Source organism: Colobus angolensis, unplaced genomic scaffold, assembly GCF_000951035.1.
Source record: "Colobus angolensis palliatus isolate OR3802 unplaced genomic scaffold, Cang.pa_1.0 Scaffold369, whole genome shotgun sequence".
NCBI classification, from domain to species: Eukaryota; Metazoa; Chordata; class Mammalia; order Primates; family Cercopithecidae; genus Colobus; species Colobus angolensis.
In genome coordinates, this window is record NW_012117032.1 from 2,101,286 (window position 1) to 2,121,465 (window position 20,180).

The 20,180-nt window shown below is 33.9% G+C and overlaps 1 protein-coding gene across 3 annotated transcripts in view; it reads left to right on the plus strand.

Annotated features, from left to right (window-relative positions):
* PIGN (phosphatidylinositol glycan anchor biosynthesis, class N) overlaps window positions 1–20,180 on the plus strand; it is a 150,680-nt gene that overhangs the window by 77,512 nt on the left and 52,988 nt on the right. For all 3 annotated transcript variants that reach the window (XM_011953602.1, XM_011953604.1, XM_011953605.1), the window contains 8 exons: window positions 1,741–1,880; window positions 4,650–4,749; window positions 4,854–4,946; window positions 6,126–6,217; window positions 8,875–8,983; window positions 10,614–10,722; window positions 14,727–14,829; window positions 20,063–20,165. In XM_011953602.1, coding sequence (XP_011808992.1) covers window positions 1,741–1,880; window positions 4,650–4,749; window positions 4,854–4,946; window positions 6,126–6,217; window positions 8,875–8,983; window positions 10,614–10,722; window positions 14,727–14,829; window positions 20,063–20,165 — 849 coding nt within the window. The remainder of the gene's footprint in view (window positions 1–1,740; window positions 1,881–4,649; window positions 4,750–4,853; window positions 4,947–6,125; window positions 6,218–8,874; window positions 8,984–10,613; window positions 10,723–14,726; window positions 14,830–20,062; window positions 20,166–20,180) is intronic.

Sequence of the window (20,180 nt, forward strand, 5' to 3'; positions counted from 1 at the left end):
CCTGGGCCACACGTAAAATACACTAGTAATAGCTGATGAGCTTAAAAAAAATTTACAAAATACCTCATAATGTTCTAAGAAAGCTTATAAATTTGTGTTGGCACCACATTCAAAGCTGTCCTGGGCCACACATGGCCTGTGGGCTGCAGACTGGACAAGCTTGCTGTATAGGCTGTAAAAGAAATATAAGATTCAGAATCTGCCATCAAGGAGCTTAGAATTTAATAAAGTAGGTAAGAGATGTACACATATGACCACCTTACCAGGCATAGGTCACTGTATCTATACTCGACTACAAAAGAAAACTTGAAGATATGTTAAGTGTTTGGGATAATAAAAAGACTATCACATTTTAAATATGAGAGCTGACTTCAGGGTGACAATAACAGGAAAAAGTAAGTCTTGGTGGGAGTTTAACAGTCAGAATCTAGGGAGAGGTTGAGAATTAAAGCAAATTGAATGATGTAAACAGAGGCAGATTTGGGAAGATGTACTATTATGCTGGCATAATAGTAATATGTATTGAGCCGTACTGTTCCAGGACTGCCCTGGGTGCTTTACATAAGTTATTTAGTTAGGCTTAACACTACCCTAAATATTGGTGGTTATGATTCTCATAATACAGATGGAAGGATTTAGGCTCAGAAAGATTACATGTTTTCCACAAGGACACATGGGTTTTAAATGACAGAAATCACATTTTCTGATACTTGAATTCTTTCTCTTTCTACGCCATGCTTCCTTCAAAATAAATAGTTCACTTTGTGTAGAATGTGGGAGGTTTGTTCGAGGGACTGATAAGAAATAATATAGATTAGGATGAAGTAATCAAAGGCTTCAAATGCTGGACTATAGCATTTATACTTTATTTAGTGACGAGTTGGTATGTCAATTAATAAAAACCAGAGAAATGGAACCAGGAGGCAATATATATTAAGAGATGTAGTATAAGAGATTGGCTTATGTGATTGTGGGGCCTAGTTAGGCAAGTCCTAAATTCACAGGTCAGGCTGTCAGGAAAGGCAGACTGAACTCGCCAGCAGGAGCTGAAGCTGCACCCAACAGGTAAAATTTCTCCTTTAGGGAACCCTTAGTTTTGCTCTTAAAGCCGTTCAACGGATTGAATCAGGTCCACCCAGATTATCTAGGATAATCTCCTGTACTTAAAGTCCCTGACCCTTACACCATGGAGACTATCACTAGTGAATTACGTTGATGAATTCTCTTTTTTGGCAGATGATTGGGAATAGTGCATATGACTGAATGAAGTTTCTATTTGTTGGGCAATAGAGAGAGAAGCTTAGGTTACCTGTCACGTTGGAGCTTGAATAGATAGGACATTGTTCCAAATGAAAATTAAGTCCCATACCTTATTATGGATTAAATAGGCTTTTGCAAGTTATCCAGAGCACTCAATCAACATTTATAAAATTATTCCTAAAAGGAAACATGTTCAGAATTCTTAACAAGTTACTTGCAAACAAACTTTAAGGCCATAGTTACTTTTAAGTTGAGAATTGCCTAATTGCAACAATTCCAGGTTATCTAGGTTTTTCCTTTCTAATATGCTCCTCAAATAATATATTTTTTCCTTGTCTTAATGCAGCTCTTTGATTAATTATCTAGTTGTATAACCATTGAAAGAAAGTTATAGGTTTTCTTCACTTTATAAAATCTCTTTTAAAACCTATCAATTACCATTGGTTTGGAAGTGTTTCAATGTTTTGTTTGATTTTTCAGAAACCAAGCCATCTCCTGCCATGTAGTTTTGTAGCTATTGGCATTTTAGTAGCATTTTTTCTGCTGATTCAAGCGTGTCCCTGGACATATTATGTATATGGTTTGTTGCCAGTGCCAATATGGTATGCGGTTCTAAGAGAGTAAGTAATACATCTTGCTGCCTTGTTTTTTTACTTCATTGACAGTTAAATCTGTATTTAAAATGCATTAGATTTCTATACCATAAGTCATCAAAGATATTTATAATGCTGTACTTTCAAATCTCCAGTCCTCTCACTTCATTTATAACTGTATAAATGTTGGATAGGATATAAACATTATTTTTGTTATACCTTTCCCTTTTGACTTCATCTTTATTTTTCTGAAGTGGCAGTGTTCACTTCTTTGTGTATCTTTTATAGAGAAAATGGAATAGAAGTAACGATTAATATTGATCATACTATGCCTAGACTAACTTGCATTTTGAACTTGTGTCATCATCTCAGATTCCAATGTATCTTCATATTTGACAAAGATATTTGCATGTTTTATTTCCATACATTTTGACTCCTCCTTTCCTAGCGATCTTATAGATATAGATAAATTAAACTTTGTAGTTAAACCTAATATGGTAATATTTACACACAGAAATTAGTCTATATTTTTCACATGTGCTATGGTTTTACCTATAAGTACTTCCTCACAGGTTGTACTTAAAATAGAGTGTATTGTTAACATTGTAGAAAAATTAGAAGTAAGGCTCTTTGGCCAGTTTCAAACACTTTTAATAAAACCACTAGAAGGGAGTACTAGTTCATGCTCACTGGCAGCCAGAGTCACGCTGCAGATCTTACTGGTTTCTGTGTTTACACCCCAGTAATCTGTAATTTAAACTTAGTCGTGGATATCAACATATTTTCTGAGCAAACCAGACAGACCCCTGAAGTCAATGAAAGAATGAGAGCCTGTTATATAATAAGGGTATCCCCCAGGTTGGCCTAACACGTGCATCTTGATACTATGCATACTTTTATTCTAATTTTTCTTAACTTTAACTTTGACTACTTCTTCCATCTTTTAAAACAAGACATGTTAAAAATATTTCAGAGTTGGCTGGACGCGGGGGCTTACGCCTGTAATCCCAGCACTTTGGGAGGCCGAGGCAGGCAGATCCCTTGAGGTCAGGAGTTCAAGACCAGCCTGACCAGCATGGCAAAATGTTTCTACTAAAAATACAAAAATTAGCTGGGCGTGGTGGTATGCACCTGTAATTCCTTCTCAGGAGGCTGAGGCATGAGAATTGCTTGAACCCAGGAGGTGGAGGTTGTAGTGAGCCAAGATTGCACCACTGCACTCCAGCCCAAGTGACAGAGTGAGACTCTGTTTCAAAAAAAAAAAATAACTTAAAAATATCAAAAATTAATATTAATATTAAAATGCTTAAAATATTAACTATACGACAAAAAGACATTGATCAAATAACATACTGTTACCTCTCCATTTGAAAGGAATAGGATTGTTGCATATGCATATTTACCTCAAATTTTAAAAAATGTCATTTAGTCTGGTTTTTAAACTTTTAGAACAAAATGTTTTGTCTTTGCCGAAAATCGTATCTAGTACAGAACCTCTCCTGAATTATTAAATGTCCTATGTGAAGAAAACATATATTTAAATTTTAAGGGAAAACATGATTTTGAAAGTATGTTGTGTCCTATCTTTATCTTTTTGATAGATTATATAGGAAAAAGACATAAAAATTCAGTCTTCTAAATGATTTTACAAAATTATCTCTTGATTCTCTGTGCTTATTCATTGTTAAAAATAACAGAAAAATTCCCTTTTGACTGGTGTTAGCTTTTCTTTCCTACATGGCACCTTCATCGTTTTGATGAAATTCTGTAGCCGTTGCTTTCAATCAGAGAAAGGTCGTAAACCAAATGATACTGACCTTCTAAAATTACTTACTTAATAATGCACTACAAATGTTAACTTTTTTTTGCTAGTGATAAAATGTAAAAAGTACTCAGGTATGTAATACATTTTTGATGGTGATGAGTTCACCTAATTATAACTAGTGTACAATTAGTGACATCATAAATTGGGTTTGGAAAAGGTTATTTAGCTGAGTTAAAAAATGTAATTAAGATTTTTCCCTAACTAGATTAGGAAACCCTACCTTTATTTCATTAAGATTTAAATATAGGATTACTTGGGTAAATTTAAAAAAAATTTTCAGTTTATATGCATTTGGATTTATTGTGTTTTATATCTGATGTTGCATCTGTAATTGTATGAACCCATATTTAAACTAAGATCAAACGAGATTCATTTATTGTCATTAATGCTTATAAAAACCAAGCAAACTTTTGTGATAATTTTCTTTTTTCTTTTCTTTTCTTTTCTTTTTTTTTTTTGAGACACAGTTTTGCTCTTGTTGCCCAGGGTAGAGTGCAATGGCACCATCTCAGCTCACTGCAACCTCCACCTCCCAGGTTCAAGCAATTCTCCTGTCTCAGCCTCCTGAGTAGCTGGGATTACAGGCATGTGCCATCAAGCCTGGCTAATTTTGTATTTTTAGTAGAGATGGGGTTTCACCATGTTGGCCAGGCTGGTCTCAAACTCCTGACCTCAGGTGATACGCCCTCTTTACCCTCCCAAAGTGCTGGGATTACAGGTGTTAGCCACTGCGCCTGGCCGATCATTTTCAAATTAATTCAGAAATTACATTTTCCCTAAAATACTTCTAGATTTAAAAAAAAAAAATTAGGTAAGTAAAGCCCTTGAAACAAATCATTAGAGTTTATTTTAGTTTTTGAATAATCTATAAATGGAAAATTCTCTAGTTTTTTAGCTTTGTGCAAAGTTTGTATTTTTATACTATGTATGGCTTAACTTTAAAATTCAATCAGTCTTTTTATTTGAAACAGATTTCAAGTTATTCAGGACCTTGTCACATCACTGTTGACCTATCCTTCGAGCCATTTTGTTGGGTACCTGTTAGTCTTTACCTTGGGCATTGAAGTATTAGTAAGTAACTTATCAGATTACAACATTTGCAGATTTCTTTTATATATTTTTAACTAGTACTAAATGACCTTATTTTTCATTCCTTCTTTGGAATGCATTACTAGGTTCTCAGTTTTTTCTACCGCTATATGCTTACCGCTGGACTTACTGCCTTTGCGGTTTGGCCATTTCTCACTCGGCTGTGGACTCGAGCAAAGGTATGAGTACTCATTTTGACATAGGACAGATTAGTAACTACTTTGTTTTGACATGTATGTAACTTAAGGAACTGTTTATTTTTAAAGAAAAGGGTAGAATGTGTTTTTACATAAAAGAGCCTAGTCATATTGATAGGATGACTGACATTACCTGTAAGGTTTCAGTAATTCACTTAGACTTTCACATCAAAATGGACCAGTTATGTGGTAATTGAGGTGCTATATAAGTTGTACTGATATGTCCATCTCTGAAGCACTTCCTGGATTTGTTTCGCTTCAAATATCTTGATAATGGACCGGGAGAGGAGTCGCCCAGAGCAGCACAGCCCAGTGGCTTACGGGTCTGCACTCTGAACTTGAGTCACAGGAGACATCTCCCTCCTTACTCTGAACCACTCAGTTTTTTTTTTTTTTTTTTTCTGGAGAAGTATGTATTTATTATAGATATATAATTATTAAATTATTAAAATATATTGAGTCTTGATTTTCTTCCTTCAGCGAGGTAGGGAATTACAATGTGCTTCTACAAAGAATGCTCTCCTATTTCCACTTTCATACTTTTTGATAGAAGTAGCAGGAAGATATCTTCTTTCTACTCTGAGAATTTATTAAAAAAACTTCAATGTATGGGATTATTGATCTTTTAATTTGTGAGGGATCTTAATCTAATTACAAAAGTAGTTTTACTTATTTTCCTTCTGGGCTCAATTGTTTGATGATTATTGTAGGCCACCTTTTTTATAGATGTCTTCATCAATACATGGTCTAACATAAATTGAATGACGCACTTTATGCAGGTTTAAATCCTGGTTATTTTATTTACTTGTCATGGACCTGGTACTACTTATATTTTAACTTCTCTGAGCTGTGTTTCATCATCTGATGCATTGGGAAGAATAATACCTGCCTCTGGAGGTTATTGTGAGAATTAAATGAGAAAATGCTCATATTATACCTAATACTGTACCTGCTATGCAACAGATCCTTCACAAATAGTAACTATTACTTTTTAAAGTAGTTAGCTGTTGATTCTGCTAGAAAGTATTTGAAAAATAAAATAATAAATAGCTGTAAGGCTTTGCATTTTCCTTTTACCATCACAGTCATATAGTCTGTGAAACACTGATAATAGTTTTCTATACCCTATTTGTCTAAAGATAACTTTCTTCTTGATTCTAGGTGACCTCACTGAGTTGGGCTTTCTTCTCTGTGCTCCTGGCGGTGTTCCCACTGATGCCGGTTGTAGGTCGAAAGCCAGACATCTCTCTAGTGTATGAATAATATTGTATTTTCTTTTCTTTTCAATACAGTTTTTTTTTCCTCAATTAACACTGTAAAATTTGAACCTAATCTTGGTCAAGAATTTAAAATCATGTAAACTAATGGGAATTTAAAATACCAATATCAAACCATTAGTCATGATTTTAGCCTAGGTTCTAAGAGTCATTAAACCTCCTAGTAGGTGCTTCCGGGCTTTCATAATGAAATTGTGGCACTGATAACTTAAAATGCCCCCCATTTTTTTTGTTTGTTTAAGTCTAGAAGGTTTTCTTTCTTTTATACTTGGAGGAATCAGTAAAAGTTTTAGTTTCATATGAAAAACTGTTCTGTTGCCAAAACAGAAAGGTCTCAAAGATACTGTGTTAGCCCTCTTTGCTTCAATCATGTCCACACTAAAATGTCATGTAAAAATTAAATTTTCTGCTATTCTAAATTGAATGTAAAGATCTCTGTGGGAGGAAACTCTATTTACCTTGCCAGCTTTCCCATGTTTAGCCAAATTGTTTGAAAATTCTTCTGCATATCTTACCTAAATTCCCTACTATGCTGCTATATTTATTTCTCTTCAATAGACCTAAATAAATCTATAAAATAACTGGTTACCTTTGCTTTTAACTGCACTTTATTGTCAAGTAAATTATGGGCTGTTTGAATGTGTGTATGATCATTATTTCATTTAACATTTCCTCTCCTATTTTCTAATCATGGGAATTAGAAATTAAATCATTTTTGTTACTTTCTTCAGAACGCTATAAGCATTTTTTGAAACATTTTAACCAAATCTGTAATGGATAAGGGTATATATTTTTAAATCAAGGAAGATTAGCTAAATAATATTTTGTAAAAATATGTGCTGATTTATGAGATTCTATACATTTTCTCCTATTTATATGAGACTACCAATATGAAATAGATCAGGAATTATCCCAGGAAGTCAATTTATTAGCAGAGCTCAAAATAATTGTATTGAATTCTAACACCATACTATCTAAGCCATACTTCATTAGAGTGTTACTAAGTCAAAATATTTTGCAACTTTCATAACCTACAAGTAGTATGTGAGAAAATGAATTCAAATATTTTCATTTATTTCTTGATTCAGATTGCTCTGTAAGCTCTTGTAATGTTTCTATAAAGCCCCTTTCCTTCCCTTCATCAGTCTCTGCCTATCAGTCCTGCTCAAGCAGTATTGGCATAGTTGAGCAGAATGTAACATATGCTAAAAGGGAAGGAAATTGTATAAATTTGCCACTTGCATATTCTATTAAGGATGAATGTGGGAAGCAAATAAACTTGTTAAAATATGAGAAATCTAATTTATATTTTAGAAAATTGTATTGTTTCCCTCTAAATTTAAATTGCTCAGTGATTTTAAGTTTATCCTACTAGCTGTATTTGCAACTTACTTATTTTGATTCCTGCTTCATGGGGAAACTTCTACTCTCTCCTTTTCATCTGTCACAGCATCTCCCTTCTTCAGAAAATTACAAAGATGTCATTTTATAAACATTTAAGGATACAATTAAAGGAAAAAGCAAACATGTGTACAACATAGTTGTAATGTCCGGTACTCCAGCGTTCTAAAGTAAAAACATATATGCCAATACGTTTAAATACCAAATTATTTTAAAACTTAAGAAAGAGAAAAAGAAAAAGCAAAGAATCTTGATCATATGTGACTATTTTTTCCTAAATTTTAATGATAATCCATGTTGAATATATGATTACCTTTCTCCTTAGGATTCTCAAAGATTGTATTTGAAGCATCAGCAACAACCGTCGAGCATTTTTCTGGCGATTCCTGCTTTGCAATCTTCTTAGGTGTCCAGCTCTGCTTTTTGCTCTTTCTTTTTTCTCTTCAACCAATTCCTTTTCTCTTAGTTCTATTTGGGTTCCGGATTTCATCCTCAGCATCATTTTGGCTGTACTATGTTATTCAGATGTTAAGGAGGTGAGAAAGAGCTCAACAATAGGGCACCATTTCCCTGGTATCAGTCACCTTTGATGTTAGGAAACATACTATACCTGGTGTTCTTGAAAGGTGTAATTTGTTGTTTCATTACTGTACAAATACCTCACCTGCATGCCACCCATGTGACCACAGCCTACCTCTTCCCTCAGCCAGGAGCAGCTGAGGAAAATACCAGGGTCTGTCACAGAAGGGAGCTGTTTCTCCTACTAGAAATAATATGGGTTATATATGTAGATACTTTTTACAAGAGTAAGTTTCATAATCACAAAATACATGTTGTAGATACTGATAATATACTTGTTTAGTTGTGTTTTATATTGTAAATTTTTGTAAATTTGCCCAATTCAGGCTAAATATTATAGTATTTGATATGCCTAAAATTTTTAAAAATTAAATTATAGAAGTAAGGTAGGCATACTTAAAAAATTGTGGGGAGAAGTTGCAAATAGTCCCATCCAGCAGTATCTTTATCCTAAGATTTTAAGTTTTCTTAAAATCTTAAACTTAAAAGTTTTCTTAAAAATCTTAAAATGTACCCTTTTTGCTGCTTCCTCTTAATTAAGCCAAATGACTGAGAGGTTCTGTATTAGAATAAGATGTCTCATAGTTCCATCTGATACGTGTTCAGTAAATATCTGAAGAAAATTTAAACTTGTGAATTGTATTTCAAAACAGGATGGGTGCAGGCTTGCTGGTTCTTCTGCTGTCCCTGTGTGTTGTAACATCTCTCATGAAAAGAAAAGATAGCTTTAGAAAGGAAGAGCTGTTGGTACATCTATTACAGGTCTGTTACAGATTTTTAATACTATGTTATACTAATGATACCAAAAATGTGTCCTATGGTTGTATTTAATTATGTTCATAAAATGCCATTACCTTTATGCTACTTAGTATCTGCCAGCTGAGAAGAAAGCTTTCCGTTTAAAATGCTACATGGAAATGTGTTCTTTAAGAGGTATGGAATAGCAAAAGGTCCATAATAGGCAGCCCAGTGATGCCTGAAGAGCAGAGGTTACCGAAACTGAAGGGACACCTGTATTGATAAAAAGCTGAACTGAAAAGGGCTTCCTCTGGATTGAGATTCTACCTTGTCCTCATTTGGGTCAGGGAAGGTCATTTCTTTGAAGTGAAAGCAGCCTGGGGTATGTTTATATTAAGAATAGCCAGTTTAAGACTTCAGTTAATGTCCCAGGTGAAAATAAACTTCAGCATGGTTGGTGGCTTTGGTGTGGTGAAAATAACTTTCAACTTGGTGTTTCAAAATTGAGTCAGTTCCCAGTTACGCTGCATACTAGATGCGTACTTTTTAGTAATTTGATTTCAGTGTGTGTGTGTGTGTGTGTGTGTGTGTGTGTGTGTGTTTGAGATGGAGTCTCGCTCTTGTCACCCAGGCTGGAGTGCAGTGGTGCAATGTCAGCTCACTGCAACCTCTGCCTTACGAGTTCAAGCGATTCTCCTGCCTCAGCTTCCTGAGTAGCTGGGATTACAGGCGTGAGCCACTATGCCTGGCTAATGTTGTATATTTAGTAGACTCGGGGTTTCACCATGTTGGCCAGGCTGGTCTTGAACTCCTGACCTCAGGTGATCTACCGGCCCCGGCCTCCCAAAGTCCTGGGATTACAGGCATTAGCCACCACACCCAGCCACTTCAGTTTGTTTTTAATCTGTAGAGATAATATCTAATAGGGTTGTGACGAATATCATATCATGTGGTAGTCTATAAAATGACAACTTTTTCCATAGATAAGGATGGAAAACATCTGTTTTTCTTTTTAACCGAATAAATAAATAAATAAATAACCACGTTTAGATCACAGACAAAAAGCAAAACTCATGTGAGTCTTCTCAAAAAATTTCCTCAAGAATAGAGCTGGGATAGTAGATGGTATTTCCAAGAACACTCTGAAATAAAAATACACAACATTTGAAAGATTACATCACAAGTTAAATTCATTCTTGGAGGGCAACAGGGAACTTATAAAAAGAGAAGAAATTTTTTGTCAAAAATCCTGTCAAGCCATTGGAACATATGTTTCTTTTTAAGTGGTACTCTGACTGGCTTTACACTTAAGCCATAGTAGCTTTGACAGAATGTATCCAGAATAATGAGTGCTTTGACAGAAGTGAATGTTTCTGGATCTCTCTCTAGGGTAGCCAAGAATATCATGCTAACATTCTTATGTGCTTTGTTAGACATACCCCTGAGTATTAGGTAACTCTGTTACAAAATTCATTTTTGCATTAGGTTTATTAACTTGCATCAGTTCCTGTACTGTCCACTGTATTTCATTGATTCCAAGATACACATTTTTTCCAGATTTTAACATCTCAGAAATAAGAATGTCTTACATTCTTGCTAGTTATAGTCTTTCACTACCTTCTCTTTTTTTAACTTATTTCATCTTTGTCTTTAGGTGCTGAGCACAGTGCTCTCCATGTATGTTGTGTATAGCACCCAGAGTAGTCTACTTAGGAAGCAAGGACTGCCTCTTATGAATCAAATTATTAGCTGGGCAACATTAGGTAAGAGGCCATTCAAACCAAGTGAGGTAATTTGATATCAACTTAGTTATTTTTAAATGATCTGTTTATGTCTGTATCATTATTGAAAGAAATAATTTTGTTGCAGGAAAATAATAACGAGCTGTTATTTCTATCTCTTGCTGGAATTTAACAAAGAGAATTCTCGTGTGCATGCATGTGTTACTAAGATAATTGGATAGAATATTTATGACCTGATAATAAAGCTATGTATTTATTAACATCTTATAAGATTCGACTAAGTGATTCCAAAAGAGAAAAGGGTGAAGAGGATCTTATGTTTCATTTTCATGCCAATTCATAAATTCTCTGTTCTTACACAGGGACTGGGAAATGTTTAAATTTTATCTGTTTCCCTTCCTGAAAATAACATCGACTAGTATATCTTACGTATTTTTTAAAGCTAGTTAGACATTTGAAAGCATGTTTTTCTATGTAGTCCTCTTAATTGAGAATGTTGAAATATATGTGCGAAGCAAACATGTAATTTTAGGACTTAGGTTTTCCCTTCCAGTTGGAAGACAAGAGCAAGTTTTGAGCCCAAATTTTTTGTTGAGAGAAGGCACTTTGTAATGCCAGTGAATAATTTGACATACGCTTTAACTTTTACATCTTTTGATGATTTTTGTTGTTTGGGTCATGGGAGCCCACCTCTCATGAATGGCTGTACTAACTTACATTCCCACCAACAATGTACAAAGTTTCCCCCGTCTCCACATCATTGCCAGCATCTACTATTTTTTGTCTTTTTGATAATAGCAATTCTAACTGGGGCGTGATGATATCTCATTGTGGTTTTGATTTGCATTTCTTTGAAGATTAGCGATAGTGAATATTTTTTCATATACCTGTTGGCCATTTTTACATCTTCTTCTGAGAAATGTCTACTCAGATCATTTGCCCATTTTTTAGTTGAATTAATAGGTTTTTTTGCTGTTGAATTGTTTGTACTTTTTCTATATTTTGTTTATTAATTCTTGTCAGATGGGTAGTTTGCAAATATTTTCTCCTATTCTGTAGGTTGTCTCTTCACTCTGTTGATGGTTTCCTTTGCTATGCAGAAGCTTTTAAGCTTGATATAATCCCATTTGTCTACTTTTGCTTTTGTTGCCTGTGCTTTTGAGGTCTTACCCAAAACATCTTTGTCAGACTACTGTCCTGAAGTGTTTTCCCAATGTTTTCTTCTAGTAGTTTCATAGTTTCAGGTCTTACATTTAAGTCTTTAATCCATTTTGAGTTGATTTCTTTTTTATGTGGTAAGAGATAAGGGTCTTGTTTTATTGTTTTGAATATGGATATTCCATTTTCCTAGCACTATTTATTTGGAGAGATGGTCCTTTCCTCAATGTATGTTCTTGGTGCCTTTGTCTAAATGAGTTGGCTATAAATGTGTGGATTTATTTCTGGGTTCTCTATTCTGTTCCATTCACCTATGTGTCTGTTTCTATGCCAGTACCATGTTGTTTGGGTTACTATAGCTTTGTAGTATACTTTGAAATCATGCCTTCAGCATGACTTCATGATGCCTCCAGCTTTGTTCTCTTTTTAAAAGCTCAGGATTGCTTTAGCTATTCATAGTCATTTGTGGTTCCATATGAATTTTAGGATTTTATTTTCTATTTCTGTGAAGGATGTCATAATTTTGTTTTAGGTATGTTGTTTGCAGCAAAATATTCATAACTATTACATTATCATTGTGGAATGTCACTTTTAACATCATAAAGTGTTCTTTTTGCCTTATTAATTGTTTTTGGTCTAAAGTATACTTTGGTATCAGGATTGCAACTCTAGATTTCGTATTGTTTCCATTAGCCTTTATTTTTAGCCTTTTTGAATCACTGTATTTTAAGTTTAGTTCCTGTGTTCTGCCTAGAGTTAGGTTTTGCTTTATGTGCCAATTCCACAGTTTTTTTTCTTTTGAATAAAAAGGTGAGTTGAGCTCATTCATGTTTACTAACATGACTCTTAGGCTTGTTCTCAAGAAGCATATAAAACACTGCATAATGTGTAAGTGTGCTCTACTACAACAAATTGAAGATTCTGTCAATAAGATTCTGTCAAATCTTCTTATGTTGTAGTAGAGCACACTTATACATTATGCAGTGTTTTATGTGCTTCTTTCTCTATTTGGAGTATCCTGTATGATTTTTTTTTTATTGTCCTTGTTTATTTGATTATTGTTTTGGAATGGTGAGGAGGAGATTTAGAATCAGTGTATTGCTGTTGTTCTCCAAACATAAAAGTTTCTCTGGGCATGTATTTTAAACAAGATCTTTCCTTCTTGGGATTGGTAGAGCTAGCTTCTAGAGGATACCTACAAAATGATGTAAGACATGAAATAAAGTTAACTCATAGGTAAGTCATCAGTATCTCCAAAGATCTCTTTTAGGCACAGATACACCATGGTCTAGCTTTAATGAGCATTTTTGCTTAATATGCTATGATCTCCAAATGGACGGTATGTTTTGAAATTGGTTCTACTTATGTCATTTAGAATAGAGACTCTTATTTCCCCTTTAATATCTTATCAAGCATTTAGACAAAAGTAGAACAAGGACAGAAAATGTGTACAGTTTTACAGAAGAAGTCTCATTTGAACAGACTTTTGTTATTTACTTTGTTTTTTATTTTTTATTTTTTAACAACCACCCTTTGTCCAACAGATTAACTGACTTTTAAAATCAAAGATATTGAAATGTTATTTCTTCCAGTTAAAATATGTATCAGTTGATTATGATTGGAACTACTACACATCTGGAAAAAAGAAGCTACTCATGTAAGGGTATTAAAAATATAACTTCATAGTCTTAAATCTTGCAGTGACTTGACTTTAGATGAAATTGACATTCCATGTAAATTAATTTAGAAGATGTTGACTAATAATAATAACCACAATTAACAGTTACTAAGCACTATGTGCTAGGCACTATGCTCAGGGAACACTGTATAGGTGAAATTGTATTTAATCTTCACAACTTTTTAATGTCATCTCTATTTGATAGGTGGGTAAATTTCTGCTTAGGTCAGTTAATGAACTTGCCCTATAGTTTGAGCAGTTAATAAGTGATTCAGCCGGGATTTCATCCCACCCATCTTGTCTATCTTCAAACTCTAGAGCACTAGGGGGATTAGGAAGTTACACACATTTCCTTCCCAGAATAGGGATGGAAGAGTTTACATTTTGCCACCCCACCCACTTCATCTGCCCTTCCTCCACTTGGGTAGTTCCTTTTATTATCCCCGGGGAGAGTTAATACAACTCTCAACGCATGGTGAACTCATTCCTGTTCTCTTTTCCAAGGGGCACACTGCAACTGTGAGTGCATACTTTACAGTGGGCAAACTTGGAGAAGGAAGGGGTTAGGAAAAAATCAGTTTCTGAAGAGTAAGTTGTCTTCGAACTAAGATATAAATGCCTAATTAAGCAAAGGGTGCTAAATCTTGAGTAATACTTTTATTTCATTAAAAAATAGTTCATCTTTGAGTTAATATTATTACTGTGATCTGGGCTGAATATAAATTGAGAAAATCTGAGCATAGTTAAAACAATGAAATGTAGTATTAATTAAAAATGTGAGGCTTGACTATAATTAGGGGAAATGTAGCCTCATGTTCAAGGTCACAAAGCAATAAATGCCAAAATGATACTAGATTATTCAGGGCTTCTACAGTAACTTTTTTTGTTTTTGTTCTCGGCTCACTGCAACCTCTGCCTCCAAGTTCAAGCAATTCTCCTACCTCAGCCTCCTGAATAGCTGGGATTTACAGGCGCCTGCCACCACACCCGGCTAATTTTTGTATTTTTGGTAAAGATGGGATTTTACCATGTTGGCAAGACTGGTCTCGAACTCCTGACCTCAGGTGATCCACCCACCTCAGCCTCCCAAAGTGCTGAGATTACAGGTGTGAGCCACCATGCCTTGCTCTACACTAACATTTTTTTGTGTCTCTTGTACTGACAAATGACCTGTTTTGTTTCATTGCAGCCTCTTCCTTGGTTGTGCCACTACTGAGTTCTCCAGCTGTCTTTCAGCGATTGTTCAGCATACTTCTTTCATTGATGTCAACCTACCTACTTCTAAGCACAGGGTATAAACTTTTTAACAATTTAATTTTATAGCAGCAAGTTTTAAAAGGTATATTGATATTTTCTCTATTAGTATTTAACTTCTGGAAATGAAAAATATTTTCTAAATCTTGAGGGATACATTATAAATATTTACTTCTCAGTGAGAACTATATCTGACTTGATCTGTAATCTTCTGTTTTCTTTTTTTTATCCATTTCATAGTATTGCTTGCTGTCTTTGTGTTTCTCTTTTCTGAAGTTGCTAAAATATCACTTAACTATAATGTTAGAAAATTCTGATTGATTATGGAAGAATTTTAAGTCTCATTGACTTATTTTTTATTGCATTCCTTGTATCCATTTTAAATTATGCTTTGATTCATCCATTCTTCTTTGAATATAGTACTTTTTTAATCTCACACATCTCACAGTTCAAATATTCATTTCGTTCAGAGAACCTTCAGAATATTTTCCCAAAACTTTTAAAGATTTTTATTTAAGATTGAAATTTTCTTACCAAAACAAAACAAAAGAAAACAAAAAATCAGCAGCTTGACTTCGGGTGAATCCCAAAGCATTTTCTAGAACTCAGTGAAGACAGGGATATACTCTGTCTGTTATCTTTGAAGAATTCTTTTCTTGTTTTTGAATTTTGTCCTTACTTAAATCTTTATGAGGGTAAGAAATGTGCACATTATAACAAACAATGACTAGAACAAACAGTGAATAAACACCACTCATAAACAGTTTGAATTTTGGCCCAAATACACAATCTTGATCGAAGTTAGACTAAACCTAGGGATTCACCATTATGCTATAAGATTATTCACAGTTCAAATGATTTTGTAAAGCCATTTGGGGTCTAAGGCTCAGGTTCTCCCTTTTGGAAACTTAGTTGTCATAATTCAAAATTAGAGAGGTGTTCTCAAAGTCTTCCCACAGTAGACCCTAACACCCTAAGTGACCTAGACCTCAGGAGTTCTTGTAGTCTCTTGTAAGAGATGATCCAGTGGGGCCCTAAACCTTTTTTTCACCAAAGCTGTCTATCTCCTTTTGTTTCCCTTCCCCCTGCCTAACCAGATGTGGGCCACAGCTCTGAAGATGTGATACAAATGTCATGGAACTTTTTACCAGCTACCTAATGAGATTTTAAGAGAGGCTTTCTTTGAGATTTAGACCTTTGAAATAGAACTTTAAAATAAAACTGGAAATTTATGAGCATCTGTTATTCAAGAGTGATAAACATGAGAGCTTAAAATCTTTCACAGTTTCCCCCTTTATTAGTGAAATTTCAGGATAAATAATTTTGTTAAATTAGAATCTGTGAGAGTAAAAATGAATTCGACTATGCACAAGTTTTTAATCTATATAAGAAAGCAGAAGTTAAAATAACTTCTATTCTAACCTACCGTTTCAGGGAGACTCATGAATTTTATTAAGAGATTACACCCAGAGGTTGATTTAAGGAAATAAATGTTTGAAAGTGTCCAGAAATATGTACTAACTTCCGTATAGTCTCTTAATCAATAGGCCTTTCTCTTTTTTGAACTTTCAAATTCTAAAACAATAAACAGATTTAAAGGGATGTGTAGTTGATTAAAAAATGTAAACAAGTATAAAAATAGATCTGATTTGCTGGATTAGAAAAGGAGAGCAAGAAACAAAGATAACAAGTTTAATTTTGAATGAAAAAACTATTTCATAATGTAGCATGATTAATCATGTAACTTACATAGGGGATAAGTGTTTTAAATCATCAATTTAATAGTCATAGGAGATGTCAAAACAAATTATCATAATAAGCATAATCAGTATCATAACTTAAAATCTAAAAAGGGAAAATCTATACCTAAAATCAGAATAAGGCACTATATGACCTTATTAATGAATTCATTAAGAGATATATTATTAAACATCAGAAAGTATATCTAGCTTTGCCAAAAAAATATTGAAAAGAGTATCTTGAAATAGCACAGTTCAGTCATTTCAATCAGTACATTTTCTCAGTGTCAAATCAGTTTTGTAAAACATAGTCCACCTGTTATGATTCAGCCTTACCATTTTGGATGACCTGGAGGGTTCTCTGTGTAAATTATTGAATATTCAGAATTACAGAATATTTAAAAGAAATATAGTTATAACATAGAAATACAGCAATAGTAATCCTGAATTCTTACAATGCATTCTTGATTTAATGAATGAAGAAGATTCATTTTTAACCAGCACTTAATTATTTTATGCAAATGGAGCTATTGTAATACTTGAAAATAGCTTGTTCTCTTGGTTAGCGCTGGTTAAACATTTCCCTTTGAAATTTTCTTTGCATTATTCCTTTGCTTAGCAAACTATAATACAAAGCTAAATGCCTTGTCAGCCCTATTCAATTTGCACAGAGACCAAACCAGCAGATCCTAATTTAGTAAGTTTTCATTATGTTCTCCCTGAGCCTGTGATGACATTTCATTGATATTTCAGTTTATTAATGCAGATATACAGACTTTATACAAAATATTGGTTGTCTTAAGAGATAAAGTCCCATAGGAAGATTATCTTTATCTGGTTTATTCATCTACATTTTACAAAAGGAAGTGATCATAATGTATAGTTTTTTAAAAGGAAATAAATAAATTCTACTATTTGTAGAACTATGACATTTATGTTTTTAAATATTAGGAAACAATAACTTCATATATAACTGCAAATCTTTAAAAAAATTATGGTCCCCTTTTGTTCAGAGTATGTACCTTGATTCAATTAATCAACAGTTGTTTTTTCTTTCATATATCCAGTGTCCGGAGCGCTCTGCAGACACACAGAGAGAACCATTAGTGTAATACTGGTATACAATAGAGTTATAAGCTGCTATAAAATAAGAACTATATTTTACAGTGTTAGGCAATTACAAAATCAAACAATTAAGTTACTGTGAGTTAATGAAGTTGTGTATTGTATGAAACGAAGACTGACTAGAGAAAGAGCTTGAATAGGAAAGCTGAGTTAGTGCCATCAAGGACATTGAACTGAACTTTAAAGAAAGGCTAGGGATGTAAGCATTCTAAATATTTGTTTTTCAATTTTTAAAAAATCACTGGACATATAGAGTCATCACATTATGGAAAGTAGGGATAAGGGATAAAAGCATGTATTAACCCTACTCTTATTAATGTTCTGGTATATTTCTTTCTGGTGTTACCCCCCGTATTTGTCTTTTTAACATAAAATTAATTGCAGTACATGTTCTATTTTGGATCTTTTTTTCTAATTCACATAATTTCAGAAGCATTTTCTAGGTGGCTCATAGGCGTCCTAGCCACCATTTTAATAGATATTTAATATTTCATGATATAGATTTTATTTCAACTTTTTATTATTACACATAATATTTTGACTTATGTTTTTATGCATAAGCTTTTTCATAGTCTGGATTATTTCCTTTGTTCACTTCTCATATAGTGTATGTGGGCCATTGGGTATGAACTTTCTTTTTTTAACTTGTAATTGTCTTAAGAACCGTGCCAATGTATAATATCTACAACAAACTATATATGAGGAGTACTGTTTCATCGTATCTGTAACAAATATGTAACAGTATTTGGTATTTCCATTTTTAAATAAGAATATCAAACGTTGTATTAACAGGTCAGAAATGGCACTGCTTTGTACAGTTTTCTGTACTTGTTTTACTCATGCTGTTTTCTCATGTGTGTAGTATCTGTTCATATCCCTGGGCCTTCTAAGTCTTATATATCAAGTGATTTGTGTATGTTTTCTGAAACCTGAATCTTTTCTTCTGCCCAGTCTTCAGTGTTATAATTTTATAATTTGTAATAGCGTTTAAAGTGTTTGGAATTTTTTTTGCTTTCTCATCTTTAGGAAATAATGCCATATGCTGTAGAGTTTGGTAGTTGAAAGACTCACAAAGGAAATAAGTCTTTGTTTTGTTTTGTAACTTCTGATTAGATAAGTAACTCACTCAGCAAATATTTGTGAACTGGGCCAGCAGTGGTGATGAGACAGACACAGACTTGGTTTCCAAAGATTTTATAAAGTAATAATAGATGCATACAGGTAAACATGTGATTAAGACGGTGTAAGTACTATAATAGAGCATTTAGGGATGATGAAGGTGGAACATTTACCCCAGACAAAGCAGAAACTGTTTAGAAAAGGCTTCTATCACTGTGTTGTCTCATGAGCACTTCTCCTTTGTTTTTGTGTCCATTTTACACTCCAGCCTGTAGGTGTACCACACATTTAATCATTCCCCTGTGCACATGTAGGTTGTTTTTTGTTTCCCCCTTCTGTAACCAGTGTTACAACAGATATCTTTATAATGGAAATGGTAGCACATGTCTGATTATTTTCTCAGGGTAAACTTTTAGAAATGGCCTTATTGCATTATAGTATATGAATATTTTTGAGATTCTTAATACATAGTATCAAATGGTCTTCCAGAAAGTGTATATTCCCATAGAGAGCATATGAGAGTTCCTTTTTCATCACCCTCTTGTCAACACTGTTTTGTTTTTGAGACAGAATCTTCTCAAAGAAGATTCTCCTGCCTCAGCCTCCTGAGTAGCTGGGATTACAGGCACACACAACCACACCCAGCTAATTTTTTGTGTTTTTAGTAGAGGCAGGGTTTTCACTATGCTGGCCAGACTGGTCTCGAACTCCTGACCTTGTGATCTGCCTGCCCTGGCCTGCCAAAGTGCTGGGATTACAGGTATGAGCCACCATGCCCGGCCAACACTGTTGTTTTAATATTGGCAAATATGAGATATCACCATTGTTTTAATTTCCATATGTTATCAATAAGGTCAAACAATTTTCATGTCTGTGTTCTTGTTGCACCCATGTTTTTGAAAATTTAGAGTGTTCCTCTTCCTCTTCTATGTATGTTAATAATTTTACCTCAAGAATTATCTTTTGCCTTTGTCTTCGTGCCTTCTTTCTCTTTTATGTGTATCTGTCATTTGCTTTATGAATGGCTTTTATATATTTCTATTATTTTAAACACATAATTATCTCAAGATTTCATGTCACTCAAAAAAGATGATGTTGGGGTTAAAATTTAAATAGTAGTTTCCTACTTTCTTCTTCTGGAAAGCCTAGAAAATTTAAGTTTTGTAATACTGTGACTTAGAAGTATTATCAAACTATTTTAATTTTGAGAAAGACCTCAGTGTAAATTTGCATTTTTACTTATTTTACTGTTTTCTTCTTTTCATTTCTACCTTTCCCCACCTGTTAGGTATGAAGCTGTCTTTCCACTAGTATTGTCTTGTTTGATGTTTGTCTGGATAAACATAGAACAAGAAACTCTACAACAATCTGGTGTTTGCTGTAAACAAAAGGTAACTGCTCAAAGT